At 45.8% G+C, this 13,465-nt stretch overlaps 1 protein-coding gene across 1 annotated transcript in view; it reads right to left on the bottom strand.

The window, feature by feature from the left end:
- The window catches only part of DNAJB12 (DnaJ (Hsp40) homolog, subfamily B, member 12), a 14,199-nt gene extending 1,219 nt beyond the window's left edge, over positions 1–12,980 (bottom strand). Inside the window, exons 1-7 of the mRNA XM_010017507.1 lie at positions 12,811–12,980; positions 11,298–11,443; positions 8,035–8,220; positions 5,954–6,033; positions 4,725–4,834; positions 1,489–1,661; positions 364–509 (exon numbers count right to left, since the gene is read on the bottom strand). Coding sequence (XP_010015809.1) covers positions 388–509; positions 1,489–1,661; positions 4,725–4,834; positions 5,954–6,033; positions 8,035–8,220; positions 11,298–11,443; positions 12,811–12,899 — 906 coding nt within the window. The 5' untranslated portion in view covers positions 12,900–12,980 and the 3' untranslated portion in view covers positions 364–387. The remainder of the gene's footprint in view (positions 1–363; positions 510–1,488; positions 1,662–4,724; positions 4,835–5,953; positions 6,034–8,034; positions 8,221–11,297; positions 11,444–12,810) is intronic.
- Between the last annotated feature and the right edge of the window lie 485 nt (positions 12,981–13,465).

Raw genomic sequence — 13,465 nt, 5'->3', positions numbered from 1 at the left:
TGGCCAGTAAAAAGCTCCCAGCCAGCCAAGGTGCGTGTGGCTGCTCTATCGAAAGAGCAGTTGACAAGACCTCAGCTGCAACGCCAACAAGCCTGGGGCTTTTGCTCTGTTCCTAGAGACTCAACGCTGCCAGTGCCAGAGAAAACGGAGCTTGGAGAGAGCCGACATGCAAACTAAACAAAATCAATTTCCCGATTAACGAGCGTATGCTTCACAGTGGGGGGTGCTTCCCCCCATGACGCGTGTGCATCCAGAGGAGACTCATAAGGATCTGTGTCTCAAACAGAGATATAAGTAAGTATTAAAAGCACTGTTGTGCTCTGCTCTTCTGCCAGGGGAAGCATCACCAGCTCGTACTTAGACCTCTGCTGAGTGGGCAGGCGGTGACTATCCATGCAGGGAGGCTTGAACGTCTGACAGTCTGCTACAGCTGGGGGTGCCCATCCTCTGTGCTCGCTGGTACAGATCCGAGTCTCCAAAGTAGCGTGCCCGGTACAACAAGCCTTCCTCTGCAAAGGGAAAAGCGCAGTGTTATGAACACAATGTGGAAGGAGACCCCCCAACAGGCCACATCCCACCATGGGCTCTTCTGGGAACAGGAGGCAACTCAACGTTTTTCAAGGCAAGACGAAGCACAGGATGAGGCTGAGGAAATGCCCAGTGCCCTTTAGGCCAGGATGGGCATAAGATAACATATGTTGACAGTTCATCCATCCCAGGGAAAACTTTAGGAACCTGACAGAACCTGCTTCTAGTCCCAGGAGGCTGATGAGGCAGTCTACATAATGGTTACCCCAGCAGAAGAAACTTAGAGGGTCAAAGCTTCGTGCATTGGCCTCATCTGGCACTACCTGGGGCTCTAACAGCCTCTCCTGTGTCCCAGGCACTCAAATCCTACCCTGGCCACTGCTCCAACAGCTGTGATCATCACCTGCTGGGAATGGCCAGGTAGAGAAGTCATGTCATCCCTGGGACTTGGCAAAAAGTTTGCTGCCCTTGCCACACTGTGCTGCCTGGCCAGATCACCTCTCACGCTGTCTGTCTGGGTAGCTGTCCCTCCAGACCCTGCATGCCTTCAGCAGCACACAAGGCAATGTCAGTGCTGCCACCACAGCCTTCTGAGCAGGGATAGGATGTGGGATGGAGGACTTCACGGACTTTTAGATGTGGTCCTCAAACAACTACAATATTACACAGAGCTATCAGAGCCCTCCTGAAAATCAGATGGCTGCAACCTTCCCTCTCCGGAACCTCCAGGGCACAACTCTTGTCTGACCAGTTCTACAGCAGCATTAAAATCCAAACTCCCCACATACTGGATTTGTCACAAAGTCACAGAGTGGAAGAAAAAAGCCAACAACACAGGAAATGTGCTCGCACCGTGTTAAAGTATAACTTTAGCATAACTCAGTCCCCAGTTAAAGACCTTTCCAAAGCTGACCTCATGCAGCAGCCTAGACCCTCCGCTCCTGACCCCACACTACTCACTCTGCTGCTTCTCTTTCCAGCAGTTATTTCGAAGGTTTGCAATGTAGTCATCCTCCACGCTCTTTTCAACATTTTTCAGGTTCGCGCCTGTGTATTCATCTGCGAAGTTCTCAGATACGTAGTAGATGACTTTCAAGTGCTCTGTCACTCTCCTGTGTATGTGACCCACAGACCTAGTTTAGGGAGAAGAGGCAGAACAGTGTAGGACATGCTTCAAGGGCAGAGCAAAAGCTCCCAGCAATTTATAATGCACAATGTGCCACGATAGCAGAACGGTGAAAACATACGTCACTCCTATGCATCCATGGGCTTGAAGGTTTGGAAAGGAGAAGCATTTCTGGTGGAAATGAAATGCCAACACAGGGAGAGAAAACCAACCAGGCCTCTAGCTAGGTAGGGAGAGCTCTGAATACAGACACAACTCTGAGGCAGATTGCCCAAGGCCTAACCCCACTTAAAATAAAGTGTTCACGAGAATTTTCAGCACTAATTAAGTCTCTCTGCATTTTACTTGCTGACGACACCATCATCTGGTTTTGGCAGTGAGCCCCAAGGATGGGTACGAGGCTTGGAGGCTGATGCTTGTGCAGTGCAGGGTGAGAGCAGCCGGTGAGGCAGAATGGCGCCTGGGCAGAGGAGCAGGGCAGCACCAAGGTGAGGGCAGGGCAGGGGCTGCTGCCACAGCTCCCCACAACCTCCTCTCTAAGTTGAACCCAGCCCCCTCTGCTAAGATATCTGCTAACCCCAAGAGCGTCAGCTTCCTTTACCTCATCACATGCTGCAATGAACACTGTGGCTGCAAGAACAAAATTAGACCCGCTCTGTACTCAACCTGCAACAACTAGTACAGAAAGCACTTTCTAGAAGGAAATCTCTTCTTACCCTACCCCCATGGATTTACATTTCAGACAAAGCCCTGTACATATTTTCCTGAACACTTCAGCAAACCTAGAGATACTCACTAAGGTGTGTTTGCAAGCTGTAACACAGGACCTGTGCCCAAATGCTGGATTCATAAGGAACAGCTCCATCTGGAGATGTGCCCAAAGCTTCCCATAATAAATACCAGCTGGCTGCTGCATTAAAAGCGAGCCTGATTCTTAAGCCAGGTATAAACATTAACTCATCCGGCTCGCCCTTCAGTCTGTTATCAGGGTTTACAGGAGTGATTCGAAGACTCCTGCACGTTTCATCAAGGTCCAGCACTCACAGATGAGTGGTGGGTAACTGGATAGACGGAACATGACCAAAAGGCTCTACTGGTACTCTTTGAGGGAAAGGCTAATGCAGTTCCAGCAGTGCCTGCTGGCAGACACAGTCTGGAAGAAGCTCAGCTCACTATTTCACCTGTCCAGACAGGGCCATAAGCTCTCCCAAACTGCATATGCTGCTTCTGTATAACAATGAACTACAAAGGCTACAAAGCATGCCCTCAAAGGAAGAGTACTTAAGCTTGCAGAGCTTCAGCAGCATGCTTGAGTGTAAAGCATCAACGTAAGGGCAGGACCTAGTTCAAGAAACCTGCCACCTGAAGTGATACATGCAATTAAGTCATGCAAATTCGATGAGGTGTTACTGAAGAGCAGGGTGGCACACTCAGGCCCACAGCAAGGGAGGCCTTTCAGCAGAGGGCTAGTTTTTGGAAGAGATTTACAAAGGTAATCAAGTGACAAATGGTTCTTTAGGACTCTACCTTTCTCAGTGACAGCTTCACTATCAAGAAGTGGCATTAAAATCTCTGTGTGCCGTTGAAACCTCACCCGGTTTAAAAGCTTCTAGCCTCCTGCTCACTGGGTTCAGTGCAGCAAGCTCCAGCTTTCTGCTGAACGTCAGCCAAGCACAGCGTTTCGCTTTACAAGAGGTAGCGGAAGGGCTGCCTGCGCGGGTGAGTGAGCGAGCAGCACCGCCTGCCGGCACAGCGCGCCTTGTGCGCCAGAGCTAACACCATTTGAAGTGCCCTGGTCACTCAGGAAGGATGATGGGACTTCTGGATCAGCTCATTTGCTGTGCTTGTCCAAATCCGAACTCGGAAATTGGTTTGCTTGCTGCCACCTGAGCACGCAGAGACAGGGACACCACAGGGAACAGGGAACCAAGCAGCAGAGAAACAGCTGGGACTCGGATGGTTTTCCTCTGACAGCTGACAAGGCTGGAAGCAAATCCCTGCCCACTTAAAAGCTGTCCTCCACTGAATGTCTTCTTGCCCCACAAACCACCTCTTCACCAGTATAAAACAAACTGGTATACATATACATATGCTTAATTTGCAGTCCTAATATCAACTGCAGAAATCACATCTCAATATTCTTTAGATTCTCAGAATAACCCTTAACTGTGCCCTCTTAAAAACCGCTCCACCTTTTGGCTCCAAGCCTAAAGGTCATAGTCGTTACCTTGGACCCAAAAGCTAAACTGCGATTTATAGTATTTAACGTCATCAATAGCAAACTTTGTCACCTGTGAAACTTAACAGGGACCACTGGCTGTACCCAAGTCTACTCTCTTTAAACACATGTAAGGAACTTCCACTGAAAATACATTAAGCTGTTGTCAAGAATGATGCAAGCAGCCAGCAATCAAGCCTGGTTTCCCACTCCTTGTTGGCACTGCAAAGTGAGTAAGAATAGACTCACTTCATTTGTCAGTCAAGTGAGCAGATCAGGGCATTTCCACAGGATCTAGAGTGAAACAGCTTAAAAAATAGGGGATTTCTCTGGGAGTGTCTTTTACTGCACATGACTATCTTTTGTTCCTTCTTCTTTTCCTATGCTGCTTTGTACTAGCCCTAAACTGAGGCTTTCGTGAAGAACAAATCTAGCTTTTTTTTTCACACCCCATCTCAATCCATCCTGCGTATGGGATCTCCGTGCTTAGCTACGGTCTCTCAAAGTCATTTCATCTGCCCCTTTGTAGGACAGACACACCCAGCTGTGGGTATGGGCTGCAGAAGGTCCCTGTCAAAGAGCATCCTCCCTTAGGCAAGTGAGCACCCTACAACCTTCTGTACACCTTCCATCTCAAGACCTGTTTGAGAATGAGGAGGCCTTCACTGATACGTGAGACATCTGGCAACAAGAGCAATGGTGTGATGAGATAAAGCAAAAACAACCAACCCCAAACCCCCTCAAAAGACAGGAAAACCAGACAGCCTCGATCCCTACTCCACCACCCCACCCCACCCTCCAGAGCCCAACACCCTCCCCAGCTAGGTAAGTTTTAGAGTAATGGGTACTAACGGCCTGTGGCTCAAACTGTAGGGTGGGCTGGAGACCATCATCTGGCTGAGAGCAGACACAATGATCAGGATGAGGATAGGCATCAGCTGGACAAACAACCCAAGGCCACCCTGAAGGAATAGAAACACACAGTGGAGTGCCACCAGTACACTTGCACACAAGGATCCCATAGCATTGCCCTCTCTCCCTCCCAGCCTGAGACAACCTTGATTCTCCTGCTTTTCACAGGCATTTGACATAGGAGGCACTCCAAAATAACTCAGGGGAACTCAGCAGCCCACAGTTCCCACCCAGGAAGGGAAGCGTGACTCTGAAGGTCCAAACCCACTGTCCCTTCTCCAAATGTGACAAAGGGCAGAGGGGACTGGCAGGGGGAATGGGTGATTCTCAGAAGCCTCATGCCCATATTTTGTTTTTCTAGAGCATGTGTTTTCTGTCCTGCTTGTGCTAGTGAGCAGAATCTTCTCCCTGCTTCAGCATCAGATGAAAGTAATTCCCCCTCTACCTCACCTCCTGAGCCACCCCCATTCCAGCAGAGTACACTTTCCCCTTTAAGCTTGAGAAAAAATATTGAGGGAGGTTTTGTTCTTTGTTTGTTTGTTTTTAAATATAATTGGCTATCCCCAGAAAACGTTAATCTTCAATATATAACCCTGGTTTCTTAAACAGTAAGTCCCTCATTCTCACTTCTCTAGACCAGAGGACTTGGAATGCTGGAGATAAACTTAGATTTCCTGTGATGGGAAAACATAAAAATAGCTCATGCTATAAAGTACCTTCCTTGGTTAATTAAGCATCACAGATTAGAAACACTGCGTCTTCAATACTGGAATAAAAGGGAGAGGGAGCCACAAGCATCCATACTATCTGAAAAGTGCGTTTACCCTTTGAAATTACAGAATTAAATCAGAAATTAAATGCTTAGTCTGTGGTAAAGACAGATACACTTTACCGGTACCATCTTATTTCAAGGTGGCGCTGTTTCAAGACATACCAGCGTTTTCCCCACTGGATGACAGTTACGCAAGTCTGGAAGAACCACCAGCAGTAAATTAAACTGCACCTTGGTGTAAATTCTGAAGGCAGCTCACTTCCCACGACTCCAGCTTTCCGTTCAGGGGGGTGGAAGCAAGCAGGACTGTTTCACAAGACGGCCACACCAACTAGCTCACACTTCATGTGTCAGAAAAACCTTTAGACTCCCAGCCCCGCTCCTGTTCTCCACTTACATCACCCTGATGTTCTCGTCTGTCCTGCCTCTGATGGTAGGTATATCGCATCCTGCCATTGCTGTACATGTGAACGTTACCTACAGGCAAAAGAGAAGGGTTACACAGAAGTCAGAGATGGTGCTGGCTAGCCAGGAAGGAACCACAAAAAGTGTCCATATTCTATGTCAGCCCCAGCAATAAAAACACAGCAGAAAAAAGTAGACAGGGTGCTGGCAATGGCAAATTCAGGAATTTTAACTTTGAACATTGTTGAATAGGCTTGATCTGTTTCTTTGGTTTGGGCCACACTCAGCAAAGATAAAAGATATTGTAAAGGAATCCATGCTGTGCTCACACTTAGATCTGATCTGCCATTACCACCACTCTCAGTTCAGCTTGCTTTACATAGCCAGCAGCATGCCAGCCAGTTCAGAGCTGGAAGGAACACACCATATCCGGCTGGATGGGCTGCTTCAAGGCTGGAACTGGGATGTCTCAGTGAAGTGGTGATTTGACAGACTTGGGCTATTCCTGAGATCCCTGCATATATGCCAGTGTACAAGGTACACATCCATGGTTTTGGTCAGCAGGCCACATGGTCAAAGCCCCTGATTCAAACCACTCCATCATGCTGCCCTGAGAGGTGGCAGGAGCTTTAGGGTGAAACAGATACAGGATCCCACAGGAGACTGATACAAGAATGCATACAAAAAAAAAAATCTATTCATCAGCTGAAGCCAACGTTGACAAAATGAGCTATATAAGCCACTGCCGAAAAAGAAGTATTCCTAAGGTGTACTAAGCAGATATGCCTGAAGGGGAACTGGTGGTGGGCACAGAGATCCATCTATAGGATTTTGTAGCATCATATGAAAATTTCAGGTTGGAAGTGATCTCAAGAGGTCCAACCTCCTGCTTAAAGCAGGATCAGTTCTGTAGAGAGAATATCTTGTGCAAGCCTCCTCACTTCAAAGTGAATTTACTTTAGATTAAAACCAATTACAAAAAGAAATAATTTTGGTAGTTCTTCCACCCTAAAACCAGAGCTCTTCCATGTCTAGTTTTAAATGTCAAAGCTGAAAAGGGAGACCAGCTGAGAAAGCAGTCCTGAATTCTCTTGGGGCAGTGAGGAAAAGGAAAAAAAGACTGAACTAAAATAAGAACCTCCTGTTTCAAAACTGGAGTAGCTCTAGCTGTCTGACAGACAGAACATGAATGCCGCAAAAGGCTTCAAGATGACTTTGCAAGTATGTGACATTAGTCTGTTAATTCTTACATACCAGGTAGGAAAGAGCTACCAGAGTAAATCTTCTCAATTGAAACAAAAATATTTATTTCTCCAAGTTGGTCCACAGAGGTCAAATAACCACTGCCTCCACTGCCAGTCAAAGGTGACTAGAGCAAATACAAGGGAGTCTTATAAAATACACTTATCCTTGTATTAAATCTGTCTTTTTGATTGGAAATGATCAAGTGAAGGAACAGTCAATCGGTTCTTTCCTGCTCCCCAAACCATGATCAACACTATGGATAGACAGGATACAAATTTAATTTTCAATTCAAGAGGTTTAAATTAAGCTCTAGGAATAACACTTTCCTCTTTTTTATGGGATAAAGTGGAAAGAAGGAAGTGGACACTGATCTCAGAGAAACTGCTTCAGCTGCATGGCAGAGCAGATACAGATCAAGAACAAGGCCCAGGCATTACCATAGGTTGTTCTCATAAAAAGATTCAACTTCTGAAACCACCAGGCAGAAAAGCTTTCTTCAAAATAGGATTATTTTTGCAACTAGTCTTAAAACAAGCCATTTTTTGATCTAACATTCAACCCAATCTAGTAACAGCTGATGTTGCCAACATGCAAACAAACACCTCAAGTTGCGAAGAAGTCCATCTCTGATGGTGTTACCTGCTGGTTGCTGAGTTCTCCAAGGACTCATATGTACAACTTAGAAAACTCTGGGTGTTTAGGTCATGTGTGAAGGAGAACTTTCACCAAACTCAGCAATCCTTGCACTGTCATACAAATCACTTCTGCATTGTTGCTCTGTCAAAAGCATTGGGTCCCATTCAAGAGATTAAGTTTTAATGTGCTTACTAGAAGGAAAACCACCACCAAAAAACATGTTGAAGAGGTCCTCGGGGGAGATGTCTGCCTCAAACCCGCGGTGGAAGTCCGAGTGACTGTGTCCATGCCGAGCTGGGTTGAGTTTCTCATCTCCAAACTGGTCATACTGCTTCCTCTTCTCCGGGTTGCTCAATACTGCGTACGCATTACCAATGGCTGAAATATTGACAATAAGGAAGCAATTAGCTTCTTTCTTCTACAGATAATACATTTAGCCCTGCAAACTGCCAGGACTTGCCTTTCTCATTACACAAATGAGATTCTCAACTACCCATAGCTTTTCAACAGGCTACTTCAGTGACAGAGCACTAGCATCTGGCATGCTTCTCTGGCAAACACAGACAGAAGGAAACCACAAGAAGAGACTCAATTAAAAGAGTCTTAATTAATTCAAATGAAGAAGTTATGATATGACTGGTATAAATTTGGTATATGTCCCTAAAGAAACCTTCTCAGATGAATGAAAGGAAATACTGGTAACAGAGCAGCTACACATTTGACTTAAACTTTGAACAACTAATGCCCAAATCCTTCATCTGTAAGCAACTGTGTAGGAAAATACAATTTCAGTTGACAAATTTTATTCAGAAGTGGCATTAAGGGAATTTAATGTCATAGCCTAAAACCAGAACTGCAAAGAATTTAAATAAGGGCTAGATCACTGAAAGAGACTTTTAAAACCTCCCATAAAAGCTAGTAAGAAAACACTGGCTAGAAGCTATGTCCCTCAACTATGAATTACAAAATTTCCAGATACCAAAAATAAGGTGCATGATTATAAGGACTGTTAGTGCCTGTGACGGTAGAAATGTCCTGGAGCTAAAGCCCTGCCAGTTCCCCAGGTCGCTCTCCTTGCAGTCTCAGCATGTTTGAGCCTTTCTAGCAGAATGTCTGCCTGCCACCCTCCTATTTCTGTACTCTTCTGTCGACACGTTCCAGCTTACCACTTCCCCTCTACACCAACCTACTCAAGAGCCTCCCTACGTGACTTCAGAGCCTATCCCTCTCCTCCCTGTGTCGCAAGGAGGCAGAAATGTTCATGACAGTAGTTGCCTGGTGTATGAAAGGCAGGGGAAGAAGTGATAGAAAAGGGAGATAAATGTCCTTTGGAGGAGATTAACTCCAAGATCCAACATTTTGCTGGTAGTCTGATCGAGGTGTACAGTTTCTTCTTAGACTAGAGATTCGGAGTGTGGAGGATGTAATGTCAGTACACTTGTTCTCCTTCCTGGTTATAATTAGTCCACACAGAGCAAACGCTTCTACAAACAGGCAATGAATCTGGATGCCAAGAACTGTCTCCCAGCATATTAGCTTATTCTTCCAAACTGTGTGGTTAAGCTATGAAAACGGAGCAGTTCAGGGTTTTGTTCGTTGTCTTTCTGCTGACAAAGCCCAAGAAACATCTCATTCTAGATCAGGACTTTAGCTCAAAGTTTCAACTCTTTCTTCAGTATCAGCCAAAGGTAGTGATGCATTTCTGCCAGAAGACAGACTGCAGCTAACTGCAATGATAGACTGAGACAAGGTCTCTGGACAAGCCTTAACACTTTATCAGCTGTCACTGGGAAGACGAATGCTAAGACTTCAGATAGCACATCAACATAAGAAAAGATTAACTAAAATCCCCATAGCAGTGCACATTTCCCCCTTCACCCTCTGGAACCAAACAGCTGGACTCCAGTGAGCCCTGCAAATTAGGAGCTCAGCTCAGGGGCTGAAGGACAGGGGAATCAATGAGGCAAGGCTTGGAGGAGAGATAACCTGGGAGCCGATAGCTCTGCACTGAAGGATAAAGGGCACCTTGCTTAACACACGACTTCTGGCACGTAATTGTTATCACAGTGCTCAGCAAACATCATTATTTAAGATTACAGGTGAAGAAACCTGCCTTTCGCCACTTAGCAGGGATCGAAGGATAAACTATCCAACAGCGGCTTACTGCACATGCAGCATAGACAGATGTCTGCAGATGCTCACTCTTTAATCTGTCCCCCATATTAAAACAGGTTCTCCCAAGTAGCTGGGGGTCAGCTCATTATTTGCTAACAGCAACACACTTATCAGTTAGGGATTTAAGTCTTAAAAGTCTTGAACAAACCTTACATAAGACTTTTACTGCTGAATTCATGTCTACTAGAAGCATACCCAAATACTGTATCAGTACACTCACACCAGACTAACCTTGCTCCCTGCTCCAGCAGAAGTCCCATGCATTTCACTCCCAAAATGGCCAGAATCAGATGTTACTATTTAAATGCCTTAACACTGCAAAACCAGTGCTGTACAGCTGGCATCAAGAAGTTCTGCATTTTGCAAAACTGTAATAATCAAACTTCCACAGTTTGCAAAGGAAAATAAGGTTTTATGTTCCAAGCAATAGCAGTTCTCTTGGAAAATTACTCCACTTCTAAGGTACCTTATTATCTAGAAACATCCCTGCTGCATCTGTAGAGAGGGCCTGAGAATTGGGCTCTTCTCATCAGAACTGAAGCTCCTGGTGACCCTTTTTGAGTTCTGACTGGGCTCAGTTTATGGCTGATGCAGTTTCACCCTAAAAATTTTCACTTGGGGTTTCTATCCACCAACTCCATCTGCAGCTTTTCACAATGGTCAGGTTCTGAGTGCTTGCTTAGAAACCTGAAGGCTTACTGGCTGCCTGAAATTCTCAATGAGTGGAAGAGTCTAAACAAAAGTTCTAAAGAAGGTGAGTTTCTTGCCATTGGGCCTCCCCAACAATGTTTCTCTCAAAGGACTCAGGAACCCTCTAGTTCTGAATAATTCAGTGGGTCTCCTGAATTTGTCAGTAGACAGGGGTGCACCCCAGCACCTGCTCCATGATGGACAGCTGCAGGACTTAGAACTTCTCCCTGCCAGGTGAATGATCCTGCATCTCTCCAGAGAAGATGGTTAACATCCCGAGGGAATTTCCTTCTGAGCAGTGTGGCAGGAGGATGAAGCAACACACAGGAAGAGCTGCTAGGAGAAAAGGAAGGCAGGCTTCTCCTTGTCCAGCTAGCACAGGTGAATCCTACTTGGGCCCACCTGTGTTTATTATTTTAAGCTCATACTTTGTTCGTAATACAACCAGCTCAGAAGAGAGACAACTTTACAAAGAGCTTTGTTTCACTCTACCTGGCTTGTGAGGTTGTTTTTAAGAGTCTTTGCTACCCCAGCTCAGCACCATTGGCTGATAGATGAGGGCACATCACAAAGTTGGAAATGTTCTTTACCTTTAAATGCCTCTGTAGCCCCTGGTGCGTGGTTCTTATCTGGGTGAAACTTCAGTGCAAGTTTCCGGTAAGCCTTTTTCAAGTCCTCATCAGAAGCTTCTCTGTTTACTCCCAGAATTTCATAGTAATCTTTGCATTGCTTTACCCTGCCAGCAGAGAAGGGAAAAAACATGGACAGTTAGTTTCAGCTGTGAAAAGCACTTTGCATTGCATACATCAACTCTGCAACATCTCACACATCACAGTTTCAATCAATGTTGTTCAGTGAACTCTGGTTTAGTCAGCTCTAATTCCTCACGGGGTGAGTCAGTTTTTTTCACCAACTCACTCCTGCTGTGCCTGCATTACTAGCACACAAACACTCTCACAGAACAAGTCAAGCCAGTAGAGGTAGAAGGGCCTCTCCTCAGGCAATTATATCACCCACAGAGGAATGTGATTGGCAAATAAGCTTCAGATTCATCATGCTCACGTTTTGGAAGCTATGTGGGATTGGCAGGGCATGATCTGATGGATAGCTGGGCTATTGGTTCCCTCGTCCCCCAGTCTCCTCATACTCAGTTAATTCACAGACCCAAAAATAACATCAACTGAATACTAGATGAAGAAAGAGGGAGCTGCCCAGGCCTGTGTGCACAGTCAGTTTGTTCTGGGTACACTCACAGCCTAGTGATGGTTTCTCCTTCTCACATGACTTTGATGAGACAGAACACAGCTTGCTGGGGTTTTGGGGATATGGATGATGTAACAAGCATCCCCATAAGCCCATTAGCCATAGCAGCTCTTGTGCAATTCAGGCCATGTCCATAACCTTAAACAAAGTTTACCCAGTGACTGCGCCTGCAGTTCAGTCCTTCAACTTCCAGTATTTTCAAATGGTAGAAAGGAATAAAGAATGGCTTGAAACAGGGTTTGGAAAACAGATGACTGGATAAACATGCCCTGGGACTTTCCAGCAGGAGCTTTAGAAGTCTATCATGCTAATAGAGTGAAGCATCCTGCAGCAGACTCCTAGCTTATTGGGCTCTAGGAACAGAGTATCATCAGGAGAAAGAATATGCCCTGTCACTTGCTACTAGACCAAGGCTCAGAGCAGGAGGGCTACCTTGTGCAAGCATGTGCATTGACTTCCACCTACAGGATCTCAGGAGCACATGGGATTTTCACAGCATTACTGAATAACACTAAAGCAAACATTAATGTGAAGTCCACGAGATGAATGCATCCAAAATGCCTCTTTGGACCTCAGCCAGGAAGAAGCGTACATGCTTACAGCTCAAGCCCTCATACATGCCTTTGGGGGGAAATCTCATCCCTCACAGACCCAACCCAGATGTCTCCCAGGGCTGGTGTAGCTATAAATCCTCCTAGTATGCTTTTAACAGCCAGGCAGCTAAAACCCACTCAATATAGTTCAAAGCTGAAATCTTTAAACACTGTGGAAAACTGGACAGTATCACACAACCAACTCAAACAAACTGCAGGCTGAAGTCATGGAGAGCTGTGCACACACCTCTTCACTGCATCCACCTGGTCCTGAGTGTAGCCCTTGGGGGCCTCCCCACCAGCCTCGCCGTTGGCCGATGGGAAGTTCCCACTCATTTTCCTGAACTGAGGGTTTGTGGACTCCCTGGACTGGGACTGGCCATTGGCTGATTGCTCGTTCTTGTTGAGTGATTCAAGCAGAACTGAAACAACAAAAAGATGACAAGAAGAAGTTAAGAGACCATTAAGTTTAATCTGCCCTCCCAACTCTTCCATAAAGAGAACCCTCTTCATCTCTGCCACCACTCTAAGGCGCCCCATCCTTCATTAGAAAGTCCCTCACCTTTTCATCCAAGGAACCCTTGAGCTCCTGCTGCTTCTTGCCCAAAGAAGCTACTGCTGAAGATACTGCCTCCTTCTCCCATCACACATAACCTCCACCAAAACCCCAGGCCTACCCAGATGGACAGTCCGGGAGCCACAACGGATCACCAAAGCGGTGCAACCTTGTCCTCTTTTTTCCTTACATCTCTCCTTAACAGTGAAGCATTTCCACACTTGTTCTCTAGCACATTATAAAGCATGTATTCTTCTATATCTCTTGCCTTTTAGAATCTACTGTGCTGAGCAAATTATGTGACAATGCCATATCTTTAGAGAGCTTAGAAAATAATACTGTGGGA

Source organism: Nestor notabilis, unplaced genomic scaffold (assembly GCF_000696875.1).
Source record: "Nestor notabilis isolate BGI_N333 unplaced genomic scaffold, ASM69687v1 scaffold33166, whole genome shotgun sequence".
NCBI classification, from domain to species: Eukaryota; Metazoa; Chordata; class Aves; order Psittaciformes; family Psittacidae; genus Nestor; species Nestor notabilis.
Note: the sequence above shows the minus strand (reverse complement) of the source record. Positions and strands in the feature narration are given on the sequence as shown.